General features: G+C 39.0%; 1 protein-coding gene across 2 annotated transcripts in view; it reads right to left on the bottom strand.

The window, feature by feature from the left end:
• The window catches only part of CCM2 (CCM2 scaffold protein), a 112,346-nt gene that overhangs the window by 28,429 nt on the left and 60,590 nt on the right, over positions 1 to 23,327 (bottom strand). For both annotated transcript variants that reach the window (XM_074198219.1, XM_074198220.1), the window contains exon 2: positions 9,196 to 9,369. In XM_074198219.1, the coding sequence (XP_074054320.1) occupies positions 9,196 to 9,369 (174 nt within the window). The remainder of the gene's footprint in view (positions 1 to 9,195; positions 9,370 to 23,327) is intronic.

Raw genomic sequence — 23,327 nt, 5'->3', positions numbered from 1 at the left:
AAAGGATGTGACAGATCATTCCAGATATACTCTAATGGAGCTGAGATTTCATTAATTTGGAAGTCTCCTCCAGCAATGCAGATTGCAATCCATTCACGATTGCCCATCCCATGCAATTCTTGCCTGTCAGGGTCTTCCCCTGGAACTGGTCAGTCAATAACCTTTGTTGAGCATCTACGATGGGCCAGCACTGTGCTAAGCCTAACACCCTGGTGGCCTTTCTTGCTTTCTCCCAATGCCTAAAGGCTCCAGAGGAACAATGTAATTGTCCACTTGTTAACTCCTTGTCATGCCACATGACTAACCCCTCTTATCTTCCTTGAAGGTATCTTTTACTCTGGTTCTTTTTCGAAGTTCCTCAAAAGTTTCTGTGCTATATCACGAACCTCAACAATAACCTCTATTTGAAAATCCTTTTGAGAGAAAGGGGATTACAAAGATAAAGACTACAGTTTTTTCTCCTAAGGAACTTTAATCAAAGCCTAATTGGATATTGCATTTACTGTCAGATTTGGTTAGTTTATATTATTCTTTTATTAGGGTTTTTTTTTGGTTTGTTTTTTTTGGCAAGGCAATGCAGTTAAGTGGCCTGCCCAAGGCCACATAGTTAGGTAATTATTAAATGTTTGAAGCTGGATTTCAACTAAGGTACTCCTGACCCCAAAGCCAGTGCTCTATCCACTATGCCACCTAGCCACCCCAAGACTTGGTTAATTTAACTGAATTGTTTTTATCTTCTATACAGGGATCAGTTCATTAAGTTGAGGGAAGGAAGAGGACTATCTTTGGAAATTAAGATGATATAAAAATAGAAGATATCTTTTCAAGTAACTAAAAAAAAAACCCAAAAACTTTATTGGAGAGATATTAGTGTAATTATAAAACAAAGCAAAATGATCAAATAGGCAACATAAGAGCGAAACAAGAAATGACTTCTTCTAACTGTAACAGGAAAAGTCTTAGGATGTAGGTAAAATTTTATCTAAACCTTAAATGACCAGTCAAATTTCAGAGATGGGTGTCATAAGAGAGTTACAAAGATAATTACCACTTCAGGCTGGGGGATCAGAAAAAAAGATAAGGAGGAAGGAAAGTTTTAGCTAATTAAGCTTTAAAGGATTGATAGAAATTCAGAGAGGAGGGTTAAGAGAAGTTTTTTATTGATAGATGAAATAAGGAGCATGGGTCTTGAGGAGGTAAGGAAAGAATGAACATGAGAAATAACAAATGAACATTTCAATATCATTGGACTTAATGACAGAAAGGTTTAAAGCTGAAGAGTTGTGGCTAAACATGCTCCCCATCTTCTGCTAAGAAAGGTGATGAACTTACAGCACAAATGAACTGAGATGCTTTTTAGGACATGGCCAGTTCAGGAATTTCATATTTGCACAAACATATATTTATAACTGTTAAACTACATTTGTAACATGGATTTTGCTTTGCTTTTCTTTTTTTAAGTGCAGGATAGAGAAATGGGAAGGAAAAAAGTAGATTTTCACTGACTGAAAAAAACATTTAATTTTTTTTTTAAAAGAAAGAATGGGGGCAGTTAGTGGCACTGGCCCTAGAGTCTGGAGGGTCTGAGTTCAAAATCTGATCTCAGATACTTAATAATTACCTAGCTGTGTGACCTTGGGCAAATCACTTAACCCCACTTCCTTGCAAAAACAAACAAAAACAAAATAAAAGAAAATATAAAAGAAAGGCTACAGGGACCAAACTGAAAGTGCCATAATCTACAAGTATTGATCACTAAGGGAAAATATCCTTCAAGGTTTTTGAGAAGTTTTCTTGATGCCACTTATCTTTTCAACCCACACAACAACTTTCCACTGATAGGGACATGTGGAGAGGAGGTGGCAAGTGAGGCAGAGCTGAGCCTCACCTCTGACTGCAGATGCCCATTGCTCTCCAGTAGCCCCATGTCACTCTGATAACCTTTCCCAGCTGTGGACTTCTGCCTCTGTTTATATCTGTTAACTGAGCTGGAGAAGCCATCAATCTGGCCACCTCTTGCTATCTGCATTTCCATGATCACAGCAACATGTGTTACATCAGATCAGCTGCCCAAGTTTCTCTAAATCCCTGGAAGATCCTGCAGAAAACCCTAGATGGGGAGTCAACAGGTCTGGGACTGAGGCTCAGCTTCCCCACTAAGTACCTGTGTGACCTTGGGGCAAGTCCCTTGTCTGCCCTGGGCCTCAATTGGTCAGCCAATAACCTTGTCCAGGCTCTAAGTCTATCATTTTACAGGTCTCTTACACATAACACTTAATTTGTTGAATTGTTCTCTTTCAGAGGGCAACCGATTTGTTACCAGTTCCCCACCCCACCCCCAATACATACCTTTTTTTGCTAACAAAGAACGTATTGTTGGAAATATTTTGGAATATGTGAAGGTACTTCTATCTTTTGCCTCCTTGTTGTATATGCCCAATAGTGGGATTAATGGGGGACTTTTTCCATGCAATTCTAAACTATTTCCTAGTATGGCTAGAACCACTTTGTTGTTTCCTCAACAGATTCTTCCTGTGCCTGCCTTCCCATTGAAGGTTTCTGACATGATCTCAGCTATACGCACAGAAACTGGAAGGAGACTGCAGTTCAGGTGAGAGGTAAGGAAGTTGACAAAAGAAGTAAACAGACTCAAAAGTGATCACAGGGGTAAACTTTTAACAAGATCTGACAAACTATTGTGGATGACAAGCACCAATCAACAAGAGCAGGAGTTAGAAACACCTGAGTTAAAAAATCCAGCCTCAGACACTTACTAGCTGAGTGACCCCAGAAAAGTCATTTAACTTGTCTGCCTCAGGTTCCTCAGTTACAGAACTGGGGACCATCATTTTGCCTACCTCACAAGGCTACTATGAGGATCAAGGAAATAATACCCATTAAGCACACGCTGGGCAATTAATGAATGACTTCTCTTCCCTTCATTCTAAGCCTTGCCCCATGTTCCAAGCAGCTGACTAGTGACCTCTAAGAGCAGTCTAAGCAACCTGATGGAGCTTGCAGTCAGGGCACAAAGTGTTAAGGAGTGAGCTGATGGGAGAAGGTGGAGACACAGTAAAGAGAAAAGGAGATTATGACTTGAAGGGCAGATCAGAGGCAAAGAATGGGCTTTTTGGGGAACAGGGGTTAGGATAAAGGGGACGATCACAAGCAAAGGAAAAGTCAGTGATCAGAAAGAGTCTAAGGATAGGGGCAGCTAGGTAGTGCAGCAAATAGATGCCCAGCCCTGGAGTCAGGAGGATAAGAGTTCAAATCTGGCCTCTGACATTTGACATGTACTAGCTATGTAAACCTGGGCAAATCACTTAACCCTGATTGCCTCAAAAAATAAAAAAGAGAGAGAGAGTGAGAGAGTCTAAGGATATAAGAGAGCCTGGATAACTATCAGGGTATGGTTGGAGAGGCACACTTTGAATAATAACCCAGCTTCATAGAGTTTTTAGGTCTGCCAAGCACAGTGCCTCCAGGCAAAGACCATGTCACAGCCTGGAAAACAGGCTCTGAAAGGGAGTCTAAACCAGATAGATGTTCTTGTCCCACTACCACTCCCCCATTTCTAACTTTGACACAGGAAAGAAGAGCAGGGGAGGCTGTGGACTGACCCCAAGGGAGTCTGAGGTGCCAAACTTGTCAGTCTGGGCTCTAGCACCAGTCTTGCAGTGGGGCCCTGGCCAAGTTAATGTGCCTCTGGGCATTTGTAAAATGAGGGGTCAAACCACTGCTCCTCCCAGTTCTTACAATGTCAATTCTAGGATTCCAGGAAATTTTGAGGAAAAATTTAAGATGAAGGTTTTGAGAAAGTAACAAGATCTTCTGCTCAGTAGGTAATGGCTGCACACATTTTCCCTGATAACAAGGCTTCTGGAGACCCACCTCTAATCTCAGGCTGAATAGAAGTGAATTCCAGAGCTGGGACTATTAATTCATTCTGAAACTACCTCTACCCCTGGCTCCCTATTCCTCCTTTTCAATCTCCTCTGGATGCCTAGAGAATTAAAGGCCAGGCATGATCTTCTTGACAATGGTGCCCAAAATGTGCAGAATTTCCTAAGGATCAACCACATAAGACCCACTAGGCTACTTTGTTATTACATGGAATGGCGAGGTCTGTGTCACAATACAATGGTTGGGAGTTAACATAGCCTCTTTTTTTTTTTTAGGTTTTTGCAAGGCAAATGGGGTTAAGTGGCTTGCCCAAGGCCACACAGATAGGTAATTATTAAGTGTCTGAGACCAGATTTGAACCCAGGTACTCCTGACTCTAGGGCCGGTGCTTTATCCACTGTACCATAACATAGCCTCTTAAAGGCTAATGATGAATCCCAGGTTCAAGAACCATCAAGAGCTTCTGGAAAGTTGCCTGTATCTGGGTATGAAACACCCAGAAATAAGTGTGGCATCAGCGGTAACTGGATACCCAAAGAATGCATTGGCAAGTCCTAGTAGGGAAAATAATGCTCATAACAGATTGCATTTACCATAGGAACAATGGAATAAACCAGTGAGAGCTTTTCCTGAGTTCTCTTCATATTTAGTATGTAATGTCTCTACTCTTTCTTTTGTAGATATATAACTTTCATGTTAATGAACTGAAATTCCTTTATCTGATCATTGTCTAATGTCTTTCCACCTATCCTGCCTTGTGACTCCAAAGCCTATTCTTTATCCTCACCAGGACTTCCAATCCCCATCCCTCAGTTTTTTTCCCAAGCACTGGGAAACCAGGGAAGCCAGGAGTTGTGGCAGCTGTAGGAATGGGAGAAAGGGATTGGATCAAGATTTGTAAAGATAAAAATGGTGGGATCTGACATATGATTGGATATGTGGGGTGAAGGAGAATGAGAAGTTGAGGATAATAACAAGATTATAACCTTGAGAGAGTGATATCCTGACAGATATAGCAAAGTTTGCAAGAGGAGACACTTTAGGGAGGGAAAGATGAGTTAAGTTTTAGATTTTGTGAGTTTAAGACATTTCGAGGTTATCTAGTTTAAAATGTCTAATAGGCAACTGAAAATGAAATAAAAGCAAAATACAAACAGGATGTGGTTGAAATCTATCAAGGGACATTCTGAATTTAGATCCACACATATGATAACTAGTCATCACCTCTACCAGTGATCAATTCAGAAGGATAGACAGATCAACTTCAACAGGGCTGTGGCTAGTAGGTGAGTAATAAATGTTTGTTGAATAAATGACAGATTAAATTATATTAATTCAGAAATATGAACATGGATTACCAAAAAAATGCTACCTAGACTAAATGAGACAGGACAATAGTTACAGTTAAAAAGGTTCCCAAATAGGTGGTGCAGTGGATAAAGCACTAGCCTTGGAGCCAGGAAGACCTGAGTTCAAATCCAGCCTCAGATACTTAATACTTACTTAGCTATGTGACCTTGGGCAAGTCCAAAAAAAAAAAGGCCTCAATTTCCTTTAAAAGAAATATTTTGGGGCAGCTAGGTGGCACAGTGGATAGAGCACTGGCCCTGGAGTCAGGAGTACCTGGGTTCAAATTCCGGTCTCAGACACTTAATAATGACCTAGCTGTGTGGCCCAGGGCAAGCCACTTAACCCCATTGTCTTGCAAAACATACAAACAAACAAACCTAAAAGAGTTATTTCACAGCAGTAACATTTTTTCTTCTAATTAGTTGATTATGCTGCCATCCTTCATCCTTTAGGCCCTGTAAAACAGATTTCAGGTTTTGGTCTGTTTCAATTGCCCTTTTCAGTTCTGGGGATAGGTAGAGGAATTCCAGGATGGGAGTTCAAGGCATAGAAAGCTTAGAGGCAGATCTCTGGCTAGATGTCACTGCCAGTCAAGCAGGGTTTTCGTCTCCGAATTTGTTGAGACTAATTCCTTTCCCAGAGACTGAGTTGGTGGGAGGGCTATGCCCTTTATAGGTTACTATACTTTTAAAGTAAATATTCCTTTGTGAAAAGTAATTTGATGGGGGAGGAGCCAAGATGGCAGTGTGAAGGCAACACTTCCTGGAAATCCTTCCCCCCACCCCAAACTCCAAAAAAACAAACAAATGGTAACTCTAGCCAAAATTTAGAGGGGCAGAACCCACAGAAAGATTGAGTGATACATTTTCCCAGTCCAAGATAACTTAGAAGTTCTGTGGGAAAGATGTGTTTCACCAGGACCAGGGTTGAAAAAAAAGCTGCAGCCACAGTGCAGCCCAGCCCAGCCCAGAGATGACGAGCAACAGCTTGAAGGGGCAGTGAGAGAACTCTGCTGCACCTGGGTGAGTGCAGCGTGAGGAGCACTGGCCACAGAGCCTGTAAGTGAAGTCTGCAGAGATCTCTCTGCTCTCCCTGGGGGTAGGACCCTGCTGTTTGCCTACACTCAGATCCAGGTTGCAGTTTGGGCTTCTATACTAAGATAGCAGGATCCTCCTAACAGCCCCAGGGAAGAGGGAAGTGGGGGGGGGGGGCATCTACATATCAAGGCACAGGCTAGAGAGCATAAGACCTTGGAGGAATAAAGGTCCCAGTGGGGTGTCCCCCCCAAAAAAAAAACCGAAAGCCTTGGAAATACTGTCTTGAGTTGAGGAAATGAGTAAACAGAAAAAGAAAAATCTGACCATAGAGAATTACTTTAATCCCATGGGAAGATCAAAACACATACTCAGATGACGAAAAAATCGAAGCTTCCATATCCAAAACCTCCAAGAGAAATAGAAAATGGGCTCAGATTATGGATGAGCCCCCCAAAAAAAAGACTTTGAAAAGCAATTAAGGGAGGTGGAGGAAAAATTGAGAGGGAGAAATGAGAGTGATGAAGAAAAATCATGAAAACCAAATCAAAAGTTTGGTGAATGGGGAGGCTAGGTGGCGTAATGGATAAAGCACCAGCCTTGGAGTCAGGAGTATCTGGGTTCAAATCGGGTCTCAAACACTTAATAATTACATAGCTGTGTGGCCTTGGGCAAGCCACTTAAACCCCATTTGCCTTGCAAAAAAAAAAAAAAAAAAAAAGCTTGGTGAAAGATATACGGAAAAAAAACTAAAGAAAATAATACATTAAAACCAGTTTAGACCTAATGGAAAAAGCAAGCAAAACAAAAGGCAAATATGGAGAAGAATGCCTTAAAAAGCAGAATTGGCCAGCTGGAAAAGGAGATAAAAAAAGCTCTCTGAAGAAAACAACTCCTTCAAATGCAGAATGGAACTAAAGGAAGCTGATGACTTTGCAAGAAATCAGGAAGAAATAAAACTCTGCCAAAAAAGCCAAAAATTATAAGAAAATGTGAAATATCTCATTAGAAAAACAACTGACCTCGAAAACAGATCCAGAAGAAATAATTTAAAAATTATTGGGCTTTCTGAAAGCCACAATCAGGAGTAGAGCCTAAACTTCATTTTTTCAAGAAATAATACAGCAAAATTGCCCTGAGATCCTAGAAGCTGAGGGTAAAATAGAAATCGAGAGAATTCACTGGTCACCTCCTGAAAAAAATCCCAAAAGAAAAACTTCCAGGAATATTATAGCCAAATTTCAAAACTCCCAAATCAAAGAAAAAATTCTAAAAGCTGCCAGAAACAAACAATTCAACTAACAAGGCTCCATAGTCAGGATTACACAGGACCTGGAAGCATCTACATTAAGGGCTCAGAGGGATTGGAATATGATATTCCCAAAGGCAAAACATCTTGGTTTACAACCGAGAATCAACTACCCAACAAAACTGAACATCCTCTTTCAGGGGAAAAGATGGACATTCAATGAAACAGGGGATTTTCAAACTTTCCTATTGAAACAACCAGAGCAAAACAGAAAGTTTGATCTCCAAGTACGGGACTCTGGTGAACCATAGAGGGAGTGGAAGAGAGGGACTAACTATGAGGAACTTGATGATATTGAACTGTTTGTATTCCTGCACAGGAAGAAGATATTGATAACTCATATGAACTTTCTCATTTAAAAGAGCTGTTAGAAGGAGCATATATAGACAGGACATAGGAAGGAGCGGAATATAATGGTATAATACAGTAAAAAGATGGAATCAATGAAGGAAAGTACTGGGAGGAAGGAAAAGGAGATGAAGAAGCAGCTAAGAAATTTCACATAAAGAGTCAAGAAAAAGCTTTCAATGGAGTAGAAAAGAGGGAAGGCAACAGGTAATAAGGGAGCCTTCATTCTCATCAGAAATGGCTCAGAGAGGAAATAACATACACACTTAATAGGGTGAGGAAATCTATCTTGCCCTGGAGAAGGATGGGAGGAAAGGGACGGGATGAGGGGGAAAAAGTGATAAAAGAGAGGGAAGATCGAGGGAGAGGGTACTCAGATTCAACACACTTTTGGACAGGGCCAGGATGAAAGGAGAGAGAGAGAACAGAATAACTGAGAGTGGGAGAAATAGAGTGCAGATACAGCTAATAATAGCAACTATGGGAAAAATATTGAAGCAACTTCTCTGGTAGACATATGATAAAGAAAGCAACTCACCCCCAGAGACAGAGCCTGAACACAGACTGAAGTACAATTTTTTTCTCTTTATTCTTGAGGTTTCTCATCTTCTTGGGGGGGGGGGGTTATGTTTACTCTTTATAACACATTCAATTTACAACAATATATAGCATGAAAATAATATAGGGACTATCAGACAGCCTTCTGTGGGGGGAAGGGGGTGGAAATCATAAAATTCAAAACCTTATAAAAATGATAGGTACATATTACTATTGTATATAATTGGAAAAGAAATAAAATGTCAAAAGGCAAAGGAAGAAAGGAAGAAAGAAAGAAAAGAAAGAAAAGTAATTTGACTCTTAAGTAATTAAATGGAACTAGGGTGCTGGAGACCTTGCCCAAAACCTAGGGAACATTATTGGTGGTGAGCCGAATGCAGACATCAGACATCACCAAACCCTCTAGAAGGTACCCAAGAACTGTGTGGGAAAGATGAAATGTTACACACCTGGACTTTGATCAGGGTTGGGGGGGGGGGGGGGGGAAGAATAATCACTGGCATAATTTGCATTTGAGGATGATAGTGATGGCACAGTTGTAAAAAGAAGACTATAAAATTCCAGGATCAATTGAGGTTTAAGGGGGGAAAAAAAGTCTGTTCTTATTTTGAAAGTTCATTTGCACAAAGAAATAAATTCATGTGGGTAAAGAGTTAAAAGGACACATTTCCTGTTTCCACCAACACTACTTACCTTCACTTCCTTTTCAATATAGTCATTCAACAGTATATCTGGTTCAACTCGATCAGGCAGAGATAGCACCACAGTATGAAGAGGGCGTCTTTCTGTAACCTTCTCATGGGCCTTCTTATCCCGACCCTTTTCTCCTTTTAGAAAAACTCGCTTAAATGGCGACACAATTCCAGGCTGTTGGGGAAAGGATGGCAATGTTTGGTTTTTTGACATTAAAAATTATTTTGTTACAGATAAGATTAATGAGTAAATTATCCAAATCAACACTTAAGTCAATTATAAACAGGCAATCACTGAGCTACTGGAAAAAAATGTTGAGTACAATGTCAACATAATACTGATTTTTGATCCTGAACATATAGACCTTTAAGATCAAATGAGGGGAAAAAAAGATTAAATGCAGGGCTCTCAGTGTTACCTTCTGGGTTAATAAAAAGGTCTCATTATCTAGTTGTCTATGTCTTTGAAAAATTGTTGTTTTCAAAGTATAAAAAATATTAGCTGGCAAGAAAACAGAAAAAGTTTGGTTTTTTTCCTTGGAAGATCAAAAATGTAGTATCTAGACAGTTATCCAATTAGCATCTATTTCATTTAAGGGTTGTTGGGAAGGGAGAGTGTGAGATACACCTAAACTATGGTAACTAATTGAACATTAACAGAATGTACCAAGGACAGGACTTCATTCTTGCTCCATATTCATTACATAAATAAGCATTTAGTTTTCTAAATGTAACTCTGAATAGTACCTAAGGGAATTTTAAAAAAATAAACATAACACTGTAGAACAGGCATAGTTTCATTCTCAATGACATTACAAAGGGGAGAAAAAAAGATGATCAAATAAAGCTTTTTACAATTAGAAAACCAACAAAAATTTTAATTAACCTGGCAAGGAAAGCATCTTAGAAAGCACTTCTTTTCCTTCTATACATTTGCTCCTTTAGAACTCATCAACTGTAATTCAATGATTATCTCTATGCATATTTTATATCCTATACATACATGTGAGATATATAGCTTTAGCTCTATCTCCAACTTTAGTCTCTTTTCTGAACTCCCATCCACAACATTAAGTGCTTAATGGACACTTCAACCTGGATATATCAAGCAGTAAGCCTAAAACACAACTCAATCTTTCTTCCCCCAAAACTATGTTTTTTTCTGAATCCCCCTATTACTGTTGAAAGCCCCAATCTTTTTCAAGTCCCCCAGCTTCTCTACTTTGGGGTAATCCTCAATTCCCCATCAATTCCCCATTCACCCCCACATTATCCGATCATGTAGGCCCTCTTGTCTTCATTCACAGGCATCCCTTTAGTTGAGACCTTCAGCCCCTCCCTCCTAGATTGGCTCTCCTCCTTGGTCTTCTTTCCTTAATGCTCTACTCTATTACTCAAACCTATCTTCTAAACAACAACGAAAATGATTTTCTTGGGGAGGCTAGGTGACACAGTGGATAAAGCACCAGCCCTGGAGTCAGGAGTACCTGGGTTCAAATCTGATCTCAGACACTTAATAATTACCTAGCTGTGTGGCCTTGGGCAAGCCACTTAACCCCATTTGCCTTGCAAAAAAAAAAAAAGATTTTCCTAAAACACAACTCTCTTGTGTACACGTGTTGCTCTATGTACTTGATAATGAATGCCAGTGGTGCCTTAATACTTCAAATATATAAATCTGTCACAATCTGACTCAAACCTACATTCCAATCTTTTGCCATGGTGTTGTCCTCCTTGCACACTATCTTCTAATCATAATGACTTTTTTTGTTATTCCTCATACACTGCTCTATGTCTTGCATTTTGGTGCTTGAAGTTACTTCCCAGGCAGCTCTACCTCCTCACCTCCACTATTGGAACCTCTGGTTTCCCTTCATACTCACAACTAGCTTTTCTTGCATTAAGTTTTTCCCTGGCCCTCAGATCCTCAGGCAGCTCCCCCTCTAAGGTTAATTAGTAACCAATATCTCCAAGAGAAAGTAAAAAGCTCTCATTCTGCCCTGGCCCTGTCCTCCTTTTCCAGTCTTCTTTCTCTGAACTCCCTGCCAAACATTCAGTTCCACTCCACCTTCAAGCTCTCTGCTCTTGAATTAGCTGTTCTTGCTGGGATGCTCTTCTACATCCCTTTTCTGGTCCATCCCCTCTCAGATGATTTCCTAGTCACTCTCAATATCTTCTATCCATCTAGTGATGTCATCTCTCCTTTAGAATTCAAGGTTCTTGAGAGCAGTCCCTGTTTTTATCTTTCACTATATCCCTAGTACACTTGAAGTCTATTTTCTTATTAATTGTAGAGTTTAAAACTTCTATTGCCTGGCAAACAGTAGATGCTTAATAAATATTTTATTGGTTGACCAATGGAATAATAATCTCCAATAATTTTACAGAAAACAAATTATGAATCAACAAATTAACAGGGTCAAACTGATGTAACAGAAGAAATTTTTATTTTATTGAGACACCTTAGCTAGTGTCTCACAAATGGCTCTATTATACATACATATATACATATATACATATACATATATATATATATGTATATATCTCCCTAATTTTTTTATATTCTTCCTCTAGGAGGCAGAACTTGTATTTATTTTGTGCTCTTTCCTTCTCTTCACCCTGGCCTCAATTTCTGAGATGTTTAGAAATATTTTCTATTTGGGGGGTCTCCATCCAAACACAGCTGTATTGGAGACAACTTATCACCTCTTGTAAATGAGAACCACATTAAATGGTGACAATCAGGGAAAAGCAGCTTCTCTCACCTAAGACTCCTCTATTCAACCAGTGAATCAACATTTATTACTGTTGATTTAAGTAATTTGTTAAGCATCTACTTACTCTATTTCAGACATCATGATAAGCATTAGGAATAAGAAAAGAGGCTAAAGACAGTCCCCTGTCCTCTCCTATGCCAGCTGTCCTTCAGACAGCCCCAGGACTGGAGCTAGCGTGACAGCTTTGAAAGCATTACATGGAGAGTACTTCAGCAATGCAAACCCCTCAGCCTGATTTCACATCAGTCAAAACCCTCTCATTTAGATAATAAGGCCAACTCTCAAAATCATACAGGCTTATTGTTAGGCTAAGAGAAGACAGAAAACTCCCAACAGGTCTATGTAGAACTTCAAATACACCTGTGATCGACTCACAAGCAAAATGTTTCCTGGTATATCTGGTCAGCTCTTTTGAGGTTTACCTGAGGTTCTCCTCCTTTGGCTTAATACTTCAAATATATACCCGATACCGGGATATCTGGTAAAGGTTCTCATGAAGATGTTGACTGAGCTTTTAACTGTTATATCACAGCTATGCCTTAAAAGCACAATGTATGTCTTCATAGGAAACTACTAGCCTTCCCCAGATCCCTAGCCACTGAACTGATTTCATGAGGAAACAAAGAGAAGATATTACCTAATTTTTTTATCCAAAATTACAGATTATGTTGCTGGGCATCCTGGGACCAAATGTCTTGGATAGGCTGCTCTTCTGGTGATGGAAATTGTCCCTGTGACCTACTCATTTTCAGAGGATTCTACTTGATTAATATCTATTCTTCAAGAACTATGAACAATGGTGCCAGGCACCAGGGACATAAAGACAAAAAAGGAACACAATCCCAGTCCTTAAGAAGTTTACATTTTACTATGGAGAAACAAACTTGCAAAGATAAATCAATATAAAATATTTACGAAGTAATCTCAGTGTGTGGGGGAAGTGCCTACAATTGGAGAATTCAGAAAAGATTTAGTGTATTGTGTAGAGGAGGTAGAAACTGAGTTGAGTTTGGATAAGTTAGGGATGACAGGAAGTGGAGGTAATGGGGGAAGGGGTTGTTTGCATGAGGTTTCCTCCCTTAGACTTACAAGTTCTTGAGGGAAGGGACTGTTTGCCTTTGTTTCTGCAGCACAATGACTGGCAAAGGGTGCAAGCTTGTGCAAAGAGAATGGCAAGTAGGTCATTGTACCTGGAAGAGAGTCTGGAAGGGCTTTACATACAGAGTTTTGTTGAAATGCCAAACAAAGATGATGGCTTTAAATCAGTTGGTATGTATCTGCTTGGTCATAATGACTCCGTGCATGATAGAAAGGCTATTTTACAGGTCTGGATGACCAACAGTGTGGTCCTTGAGGTTTTATTTCTAAACTTAAGATTCATCACATATTTGTGATACAGAAGTTTGCATTTAAAACCAAGCTCCCAACAGCATCATCATCACTGCAAATTATTTGAATACCTGAATAATTTATTTAGGAAGGAACCTGAAAAAAAAATCTAGCCCTTAGCAGTGAGATGTATTTCAGGGTGTGCTGGTGTCAGAGCTGAGCAGCACTGACAATGGAAGAACTTGACCAACACTGCAAGCCAGGCTTGTTCACCGTTGCGCTGATTGTCTGACTTCAAGAAGCCAAGGAGAAAAATGAATGTACATTTTTACCTGTCAAAGAGGGTCATGAGGCACTCTTGGTTTGCTTCAGAAGGGGGAGTTGTTAAACATTTGTCAGCATACCAATCAATGGCTGTAATCTGTGGGGGTCATGGCACTACTAAATCATAAGGCTAAGCTAGAAGGGTTAAAAGTTTCTGTGTGATTTGGTCTTTGTCTTAGGTAGACTGGGGATGGGGGTGGGGGAGGGAGACCTCCTCTATCATAAACTTCCTCAAATAGTTGCTGTATCATTCTTTTCCCTCAACGATGGATCTGACTTCATTTAAGAGGGGAATTTTTCACGTTCATAGAACTGTAGTTCTTTTAATAGGGAGATTCTTTCTGCCTAACATTACAAGTTTGTTCTAAGAAAGACATTTCATAGAAACATTATGTCAAATAAATGGTTAATGAAAAGACATTTCAGAGGGGGTCTTTGCTGGGACTTGGCTAAGATGTCATTGAAATTATTTGGTGAGTACAAATTTATACAGAGGCTATGTCTTTGTAAAGGTACTCCTGGTATTGATATAGAACATTTCTGGAAATAACTTATGAAATCAGTTCACTATAAGATGAAATCTGACAAAGCTTGCCCTAAAATCTGCTCTTGTTTTCCTCAGTGTTCAGATACTGATGAAACTAATCCAAAGAAAAATAAGATATGGTCCCTTCTACCCCAATAAGCTACCCCTTAAGCACCTAATGTCATAAAAGAGTAACACATTTAATTGCAAAATGGTGAGAATCATAATGATTAAAATATATAAAATGCTTCAAGAAACTTTATACACATTTATAATACATAAATGTGAATGAGTTTCCCCCCCTCATTCATAAGGTAATCATTCAAATGTTGTAATGCTTAAACTACACTTCTTCAATTTTTTAGATTGCCATATATTCTTACAACACTTAAAATAATTTCCCCTCTTTCTATCAGGACAGTTACTCTGTTAGAGGAAAGCAAATTAATCTGATCTGAGTTACTCTTTATACAAGATATCCTTATTCATTCATTCCTTCAAATCACTGCTTGCAAGGAAACTACAATTTGTTCTCTATTAGACAATCCTTAGCTGATCAGTGATAAGTATTTACTAAACCGCTTATTATGTACAAGAGTCAACTAGGTGCACAGTGAATAAAGCTCTGAGTTTGGGGTCAGGAAGATTTGTCTTCCTGAGTCAAATTCAGCCTCAGCTGTGTGACTTTGGTTTGTCTCAGTTTCCTCATCTGTAAAATGAGCTGGAGAAGAAAATGGCAAAACATTCTAGAAAAACAAAATTCTAATACCATCGCCAAGAAAACCCCAAGTAGGATCACAAAGAGCTGGACAGGACCAAAAAGCAACTGAACATATGCCAGATACTCTGAGTGTGTTTATGGATGCCAAAAAAGGTGCCTGTCCTAAAAGATCTCAAATTCAAATAAAAGAGACAACAGTAAAGCAACTATGAACATACAAGATCTATGAAGGGTAAATGGAAAGTCATCTCAGAGAGAATGGGCAGCAATGGGAAGGCTGGGAAAGGGCTGCTGCAGAAGGTTAAGATTTTAGCTGAATTTTGAGGGATTCAGGGGAAACCAGAATATGAGGAGGATGAACATTCAGGCTTGGAGTTGTTATCTAAGGAACCGCAAGAAAAGAATTGGAAAGATATAAAGAAATCAGGTTGCAAAGGTTTTTTTTTTTAAACTATCAGAGGAATCTATTATTGATCCTGGAAGTAATAAGACCAAGTGGAGATTATAGAATAAGGGAGGGATGTGGTCAGAGGAAAACATTTTGGGAGCTGAATGGAAAGAATGGTTTGGAGCGAAGAAGAGATTTGGGGCAGAAGACCAAATGACTGAGTTCTCAAAGGCCAGGCCAGGAGAGGGCAAATTTCTGGCAATCATGATGGAAAAGCTTTGAGAGGACCTGGCTACACTCTGTAACTCTTCATCAGGAAGCTTACTATTAGGCAATCTATGAACTGAAGAAAAATACAAAATGGCCTTACATGTCCCTTACATGTTAGCAGTGACAGTGGTGGGAGGTGGGGCAAAGTGGAAAAAGGGATGGAAAGTGCCCAGACTCATATGACTTTTAGACATCAGTACACATTAACTTAGTTACTGGTCCTCTAAATGTAGGAGCCTTATCCTATGACCAATGACTCAGCACACTACTAGGGAACTGAATAATATCAATATTTACATTCTTGCTATACACATTCTTGCTATAAATGAAACCAGAAGATAAAATGAAGTTACAGCTAAATTAAAGGGTGGTTCATCACAGGTTTTCTTTGGTGAAGTTGGACTTGGTTCTTTGGTTCCCCCTTAATATCCTCAAAACTGGGCTGCATCAAGTACTTCTTGGAGTCCCCTTGGACCGAGGCCAGATGCTTTGCTCTCCCCAGCTTTTCTTTCAAGGCTGTGCAATTCCTCATCAAACACATCCTTGGACTGTCGTGATAGAGCCCACATGGGAATCTTGCCCACTTTTATTTCTGCTGTCCTTCTAGTTTCACTCCTAAATGGCTTTGTTTAGTTGAGTCTCTGACTAAGGTTCTGGAAACTTGTTTCTTCCTCAACCATTTTAAGAAACAACACTGTTCATAATTCACCAGTCTTTGGATAAATTTTACAGGCTTGTTCTAACTCAGTGTATTCCCTTAGTTTCCCTGTCAAATGAGCAAAGGCATTAAATATTCCTTGGCTGAAGGAGAATGTTGGTTCTTTTGGACTTCTTATGTAGTTTGATATATATCATTTTAACTTTTTTTCATGAAATGATGGTCATTTATCTTCTTTCTTTTATCCATTTTTCATTTTTAAAAGATGTCAGTGGATTAAGAACTCACTATAGATATAGACCAATACCCTACACCATTTTCCAAGATGAGATCAAAATGTTATATTACCTAAATAAAGGGAGCTATCATAAGTAAATTTGAAGAGCATGGAACATATTACCTATTAGATTTATGGATAGGAAAAGAATTTATGAATAAAGAAAGCATGTGGAATATAACTTAATTTTGATTACATTCAATTAAAAAGTGTTTATACAAATAAAACCAATGTAGCCAAGATTAGAAGAAAAGCAGAAAATTGGTCAAAAAAAGTTTTAGTCAGTTTCTTGGATAAAGGTCTCATTTCAGATATATATAGGAAAATGAGTCAAATTTACAAAAATGACTCATTTCGCATTTGATAAATGGTCAAAGGACATGAACAGGCAATTTTTTGAAGAAGAAATCAAAACTATATATAGTTATATGAAAAATACTCTAAATAATTATTGATTAGAAAAACATAAATTGAACATCTTTGAGGTACTACCTCATAAAAGTTGGAGTGGATACAGAAAAATTGTGGCATTAAATATACTTTTAGTGGAACTTTGAACTGATTCAACTATTTTGGAGAGCAATCTGGAATTATGTCCAAAGAATTATAAAACTTTATACCCTTTGATGATCAGGGGAAAAGGACAAGAACTTAAATGTTCTAAAAAAATTATAATGGCTCTCATTGAAGTGGTTAAGAACGGGAAATTGAGAGGGTACCCAATTAACTGAGGAATGACTAAACAGTCTGTGGTATGTGATTGTGATGGAATACTAGTATGCTATAAGAAATGATGAGCTGGTTAATTTTAGAAAGTATAGAAAGATATATAAAATAATGAAAAGTGAAGTGAACAGAGCAAGAGAACATTGTATAAAGTAGTAGCAATATTGTTCAAAGAATAATTGTGAACAACCAAGTTATTCTGAGTACTATAAATACTTAGATCAACTATAAAGAACCTATTTAGGAAGATGCTAACCAATTCCAGAGAGAGAACTGATAAATAGAAGTATGCACAGTATGGTTTTACATAAATGTTGAGTCCAATGGTGACTTCATCTAGTGGGAAAGGAGATAATGATACTTAAAATTTAACCAAAAAAAGTAAAGAAAAAAAGAGCGCATTATATGCAATTATTTTAGAAGTAGTCCTTTCATAAATGTTTTATTATGGAACAGTACAATATAAGATAATTAAATATTCCATGAAATTTGTTCTTGGATATATGATAAATGAATAAAAGAATGAATAAAAAAACACCAATTAAGCAATTAATATGGGGATATAACTACAAAAGTGAGTAAACATCTACCCTCAAGGAGCTTATATTTTTATTTTTATCTCTGTAATTTTCTTTAACATTATATTTCTCAATCTATCCCTTCCCATCTCAAGAGGGCCAGGAGGAAATGGCACGGTTTCTGGAGATCCAGTTGGAGGGCACAAGGGTCCTGTGGGAAGGTAAACAACAGGAAAAAATCTTCCAGAATGTTCTGTTCTAATGTATTATCTCGGTATGGAAGTAATCTTGGGTTCTTAAAGATAATGCCAGGAGTGGTAACTAAGTGGCACAACAGAAAGTGCACTGGGCCTGGAATCAAGAAAATATGAGCTAAAATTTAGCCTCAGATACATGCTGTATAACCTTAAGCAAGTCACTTGATTCTGTCTGCCTCAGTTTCCTTAACCATAAAATGGTTAGCACCTGTCTCCTAGGATTATTGTGAGGTTCAAATGAGGTAAATTGTTAGCACGGTGTCTGACATGCAATACAGGCTAAGTAAATGCTTGCTTCATTTTCCTTCCCCAGAGTCTAAGTTCTGGCAGATTTCACCATATTAGACAAATTGCTTTCTGAAGATAGGTCTAGTGAAGCACAGAGAAAATCTTAATAGTATACTAGCCTCTTGGATGAATTATTTGGTCAAAGGAAACCATTGGGGGGAAAAAAGAAAAATACAAAATGGCCCTCAATTACTTAGAGTACAAGGAAGTTAACCACTTGTCCAGGGTCACAGAGCCAAGCAAGTGTCTGAGGTGGAACTTGAGACATGCTTTCATGGCTTCAAGGCTGATGGATCTCTCCATTAGACAACTAAGAATTACAGTTATTAAACTTTAACTTGGCTATTAGTATTCTAAATGTAAGATCTCTCCAGAAACCAAGGAATAAATGGGCAAGAAAATTAGTGATATAGAAGATCCATACATAATGAAATATCCATACTAATGCTCTTTGTGGTGGGCAAGAACTAGGAAGCCAAATGAGCATGTATCAATAAGGAAGTGACTGAATTAACTGAGGTATATGAGTATAATGGAAAAATACTGTGCTGACAATCAATAATTACAATGTCAGACAAACATGAAAAGACTTAAAATAAAGTGATGATGAATGAAGAAAGCTTAACTAAAAGAATATACACAATGACTACAATATTGTTTGTTAACAACAGCCAAATCAATGATCTGCTAGTAAATGTTTAACAACCAAATAATACTTTGACACTTTCCTTATCACTTTCTTAGGTTTAGAACAGAGGTGTTAAACTCTGTCCATTAAATTACAATTTATAATTAAGAATTGTTTAACAAAATAAATAAAAATGTAATTCAACACAGATAATATTAACTTGAGGTTTTCTAACAAAATGTGGCCTGAAGGAATCCTGTTTCTATTTGAGTTTGACACCACTGTCTAGACAATTAAGAAAACAGTAATTCAAGGCTGGTTTAAATATCATTTGTCAATTTCCCCACAGGTAAAAGATCGTAATGAAAATTTAACAATCAGCTCTTCTGAGCTGGTACAAGCTAGCTCCAACACTCCCTGAATTCAAATTCTGATGAAATAAGCACTCTCAGTTCTGTAGAAATGAGAAACATTCTCAATGAAGAAACTGGACTATGAATATAGAATGCAGTAAATATGCTGTCAGTAGGTTTCCTTTAAAATGCTACTCTTTGCTAGGATAGAGTAAGATGAAATAACTTATGAAAACAGAAACCACCAATAAAACTGAAAAATAAATTTTAAAAAATTTTTGTTGATGATAATAGAAATACAACTTGTACATGGGTACAGAAATAGGCCAGGGTAGCTTAAAAGAAGTAGAAGAGTCTTTCTAACATTCATAAGGCCTTAAAACACAAAGTACTGTATTAACTAGTATTTCCGACAAAGGACTCATTTCTAAAAATATACAGAGAACTGAGTCAATTTTTTTTAAAAAGCCATTCCCCAATTGACAAATGGTCAGAGGATATGCAAAGGCAATTTACAGATGAGGAGATCAAAGCAATCCATAGCCATATGAAAAATTGCTCTAAATTATTACTTGTTAGAGAAATGCAAATTAAAGCACCTCTGAGGTACCACCTCATACCTCTCAGACTACTCAATATGACCAGAAAGGATAATGATCATTGTTGGAAGGGTTGTGGGAAATCTGAGACACTATTACACTGTTGGTGGAACTGAGAACTCATCCAACCTTTCTGAAGAGAAATTGGAACTATGCCCAAAGGGCACCAAAAATGAGCATACCCTTTGATCCAGTAATACCACTACTGGGTCTATACCTTGAAGAGATGATGAAAAAGGGTAAAAACATCACTTGTACAAAAATATTCATAGCGGCCCTATTTTTGGTGGCAAAGAATTGGAAATCAAGTAAATGTCCTTCAATTGGGGAATGGCTTAGCAAACTGTGGCATATGTATGTCATGGAACACTATCGTTCTATTAGAAACCGGAAGGGATGGGATTTCAGAGAAGCCTGGAGGGATTTGCATAAACTGATGCTGAGTGAGATGAGCAGAACCAGAAAAACATTGTACACCCTAACAGCAACATGGGAGTGATGTTCAACCTTGATGGACTTGCTCATTCCATCAGTGCAACAACCAGGGACAATTTCGGGCTGTCTGCAATGGAGAATACTATCTGTATCCAGAGAAAGAACTGTGGAGTTTGAACAAAGTTCAAGGACCAGTCACTCTAATTTAGGGAAAAAAACAGATTTTGTCTGATCTTGTTATCTCTTATATTTTTTGTTTCTTCCTTAAGGATATGATGTCTCTCTCATCACACTCAATTTGGATCATGTACAACATGGAAACAAAGTAAAGACTGACAAATTGCTTTCTGTGGGGGGTGCGGGTGGAGGAGGGAAGTAAGATGGGGGAAAAATTGTAAACTCAAATAAAATCTTTAACAAAAGAAAAAAATAGTTTACGTAGAATTGGAATTAATTGCAAGCCACCCGATCCCCACTGCCCTGCAAAAACCTAAAAGAAGAAAAAAAAAAAGACCCAAAATAAAAATAGTAATAATAGTAAGGGTGGCTGGGTGGCAGACAGAGCATTGGCCCTTGAGTCAGGAGGACTCGGGTCCAAATCCGGCCTCAGACACCCAAAGATTACCCTGCTATGTGGCCCCAGGCAGGCCATCCAGCCCCATTTGCCCTGCACCCCCCCCCCAAATAATAATAATAATAATACTAAATGTGCTTCAGTCTTTGTTCAAACAGCAACAACTCTGTCATGGGTGGATCTCATTCTTTATGGTAAGTCCATCACTAAAGTTACTTCCATATTTTTCCAACGTTGCCATTGCTGATCGCAACTCCCTCCTTTCATATTTCTCCACTACCATGTACTATATTTTCTCTCTCCTTTCACTCTGACTCTGCTGTAGGGTCGCTGAGTGGCGCAGCAGACAGATCCCTGGTCCTGGGGCCAAGAAGCCCTGAGCCCCCATACTACCCCATAGGCCCAGAATCCACCTGGCCCTATGGTCCTGTACAGGCCTTCCAGTCCCAGCCCCTTGCAAGAAGTAAAAAAGAAAATGTGTTAATATCTGACCACTCTCCCCCCATGGTCCATCCTCTCCTCCTTTATTCACATCCCCACCCCATCCCCCTGTCCCCCACTCCTTCTTACTTCAAGATGCCTATTCCCCATTGAGTATATATACTGTTTCTTCTCCCAGCCACCTCTGATGAGAGCAAAGGTTCCCTCATTCCCCCTTGCCTCCCCATTCCATATCACTGCAATAGCTCATTGTAATAATAAAAAAAATCTTATTATATGAAATATCTTGACCTATTCCCCCTCTCCTTTTTCTTTCTCCCATTACATTTCCCTTTTTTCTATTAACTCCATTTTTACACTATATTTTATCTTTGAATTCAGCTTTCTTCTGTGCTTCAACTATAAAAGCTCACTCTACCTGCTCTATTAACTGAGAAGGTTCATATGAGTATTATCAGTGTCATTTTTCTATGCAGTAATACATGCAGTTCATCATCAAGTCCCTCATATTCCCCCCCCCCCCTCCAATCTCCATGCTTCACCTGAGTCCTGTATCTGAAGATCAAACCTTCTGTTCAGCTCTGGCCATTCCAACAGGAACATTTGAAATTCCCCTGGTTCATTGAAAGTCCATCTTTTTCCCTGGAAGAGGACATTCAGCCTTGCTGGGTAGTTCATTCTTGGCTGCATTCTAAGCTCTTTTGCCTTCCAGTATATTATATTCCAAGCCCTACGAGCTTCCAATGTAGCTGCTGCTAAGTCCCGTGTGATCCTGACTGCAGCTCCATGATATCTGAACTGTGTCCTGGCTGCTTGTAACATTTTCTCTTTGACTTGGGAGTTCTGGAACTTGGCTATAATATTCCTAGGGGTTGGTTTTTTGGGATCTCTTTCTCGGGGGGATCGGTGGATTCTCTCCATTTCTATTTTGCCCTCTGCTTCTAGAATATCAGGGCAATTTTCCTGTAGTAATTCTTTGAAAATGATGTCAAGGCTCTTTTCCTGATCATGACTTTCAGGTATTCCAATAATTTTTAAATTATCTTTCCTAAGTCTGTTTTCCATATCAGTTGTTTTTTCAATGAGATATTTCACATTTTCTTCTAATTTTTCATTTTTTTTTGTTTTGAAGTATTGATTCCTGATTTCTGGTAAATTCATCAATCTCCCTGAATTCTATTTTTTATCTGAAAGATTTGTTCTCCTCAGAGAGTTTTCTTATCTCTTTTTCCATCTGGCCAATTTTGCTTTTTAAGGCATTCTTCTCCTCAATAACTTTTTGAACTGTTTTATCCATTTGACCTAAGCTGGTTTTTAGCATGCTATTTTCTTCAGCATTTTTTTGGATTTCCTTGACTAAGCTGCTGACTTCATTTTCATGTTTTTCCTGCATCTCTCTCCTTTCTTTTCCCAGTTTTTCTTCCAACTCCTTCATTTGATTTTCAAAGTCTTTTTTGAGTTCTGTCATAACCTGAGCCCAATTTCTGTTTTGCTTGGAGTCTTTAGATGCAGGGGCTTGTGCTTCCTCATCTTCAGACTGAGTATTTTGATCCTTCTTGGGCTAATGAGCAAAATATTTCTCAATGGTCTTCCTCTTATTTCTCTGCTTGCTCATTTTCCCAGCCTGGGCCTAGTTTTGGGGTGCTTCCTGAGCTTTTGGGACACTCCCACAAGGGTCTCAGTGTGTGAGGCTCTGTCCTCCCTCTTAGTCTGTGAATGACCATAAGTGACCCCCTCTCCCCCTCTGCCACGGGGCTGAGGTGAGGGGGGCCCTGTTGTTCTATGGGGGGGCCTAGACTGCGATCAGGATCTGAATGTGGTCAGAACCCCAGAGTCCTGTTCCAGGGGCAGAGGACAGAGCTCTGCAGTCTCTTCACTCCCCTCCCTCAGCTCAATGGACTCATGCCCCGGGGGCTCCACCTTACCGGCTCCACCTGCTTCTGTTTCGGGGCCTAGGCTGCTGAAAGACCAGGCTGCTGGCTGTGTGCCCTGAGGGCTGGGCTCTGGCAGAAGTCCCCCGCTGCACCCCCCCCTTTGTGCCCAG

The sequence above is a fragment of the Macrotis lagotis genome, chromosome 8, assembly GCF_037893015.1.
Source record: "Macrotis lagotis isolate mMagLag1 chromosome 8, bilby.v1.9.chrom.fasta, whole genome shotgun sequence".
Taxonomy (NCBI): domain Eukaryota; kingdom Metazoa; phylum Chordata; class Mammalia; order Peramelemorphia; family Peramelidae; genus Macrotis; species Macrotis lagotis.
The sequence above is the reverse complement of the archived record's forward strand: the minus strand, read 5'-3'. Positions and strand labels throughout refer to the sequence as shown.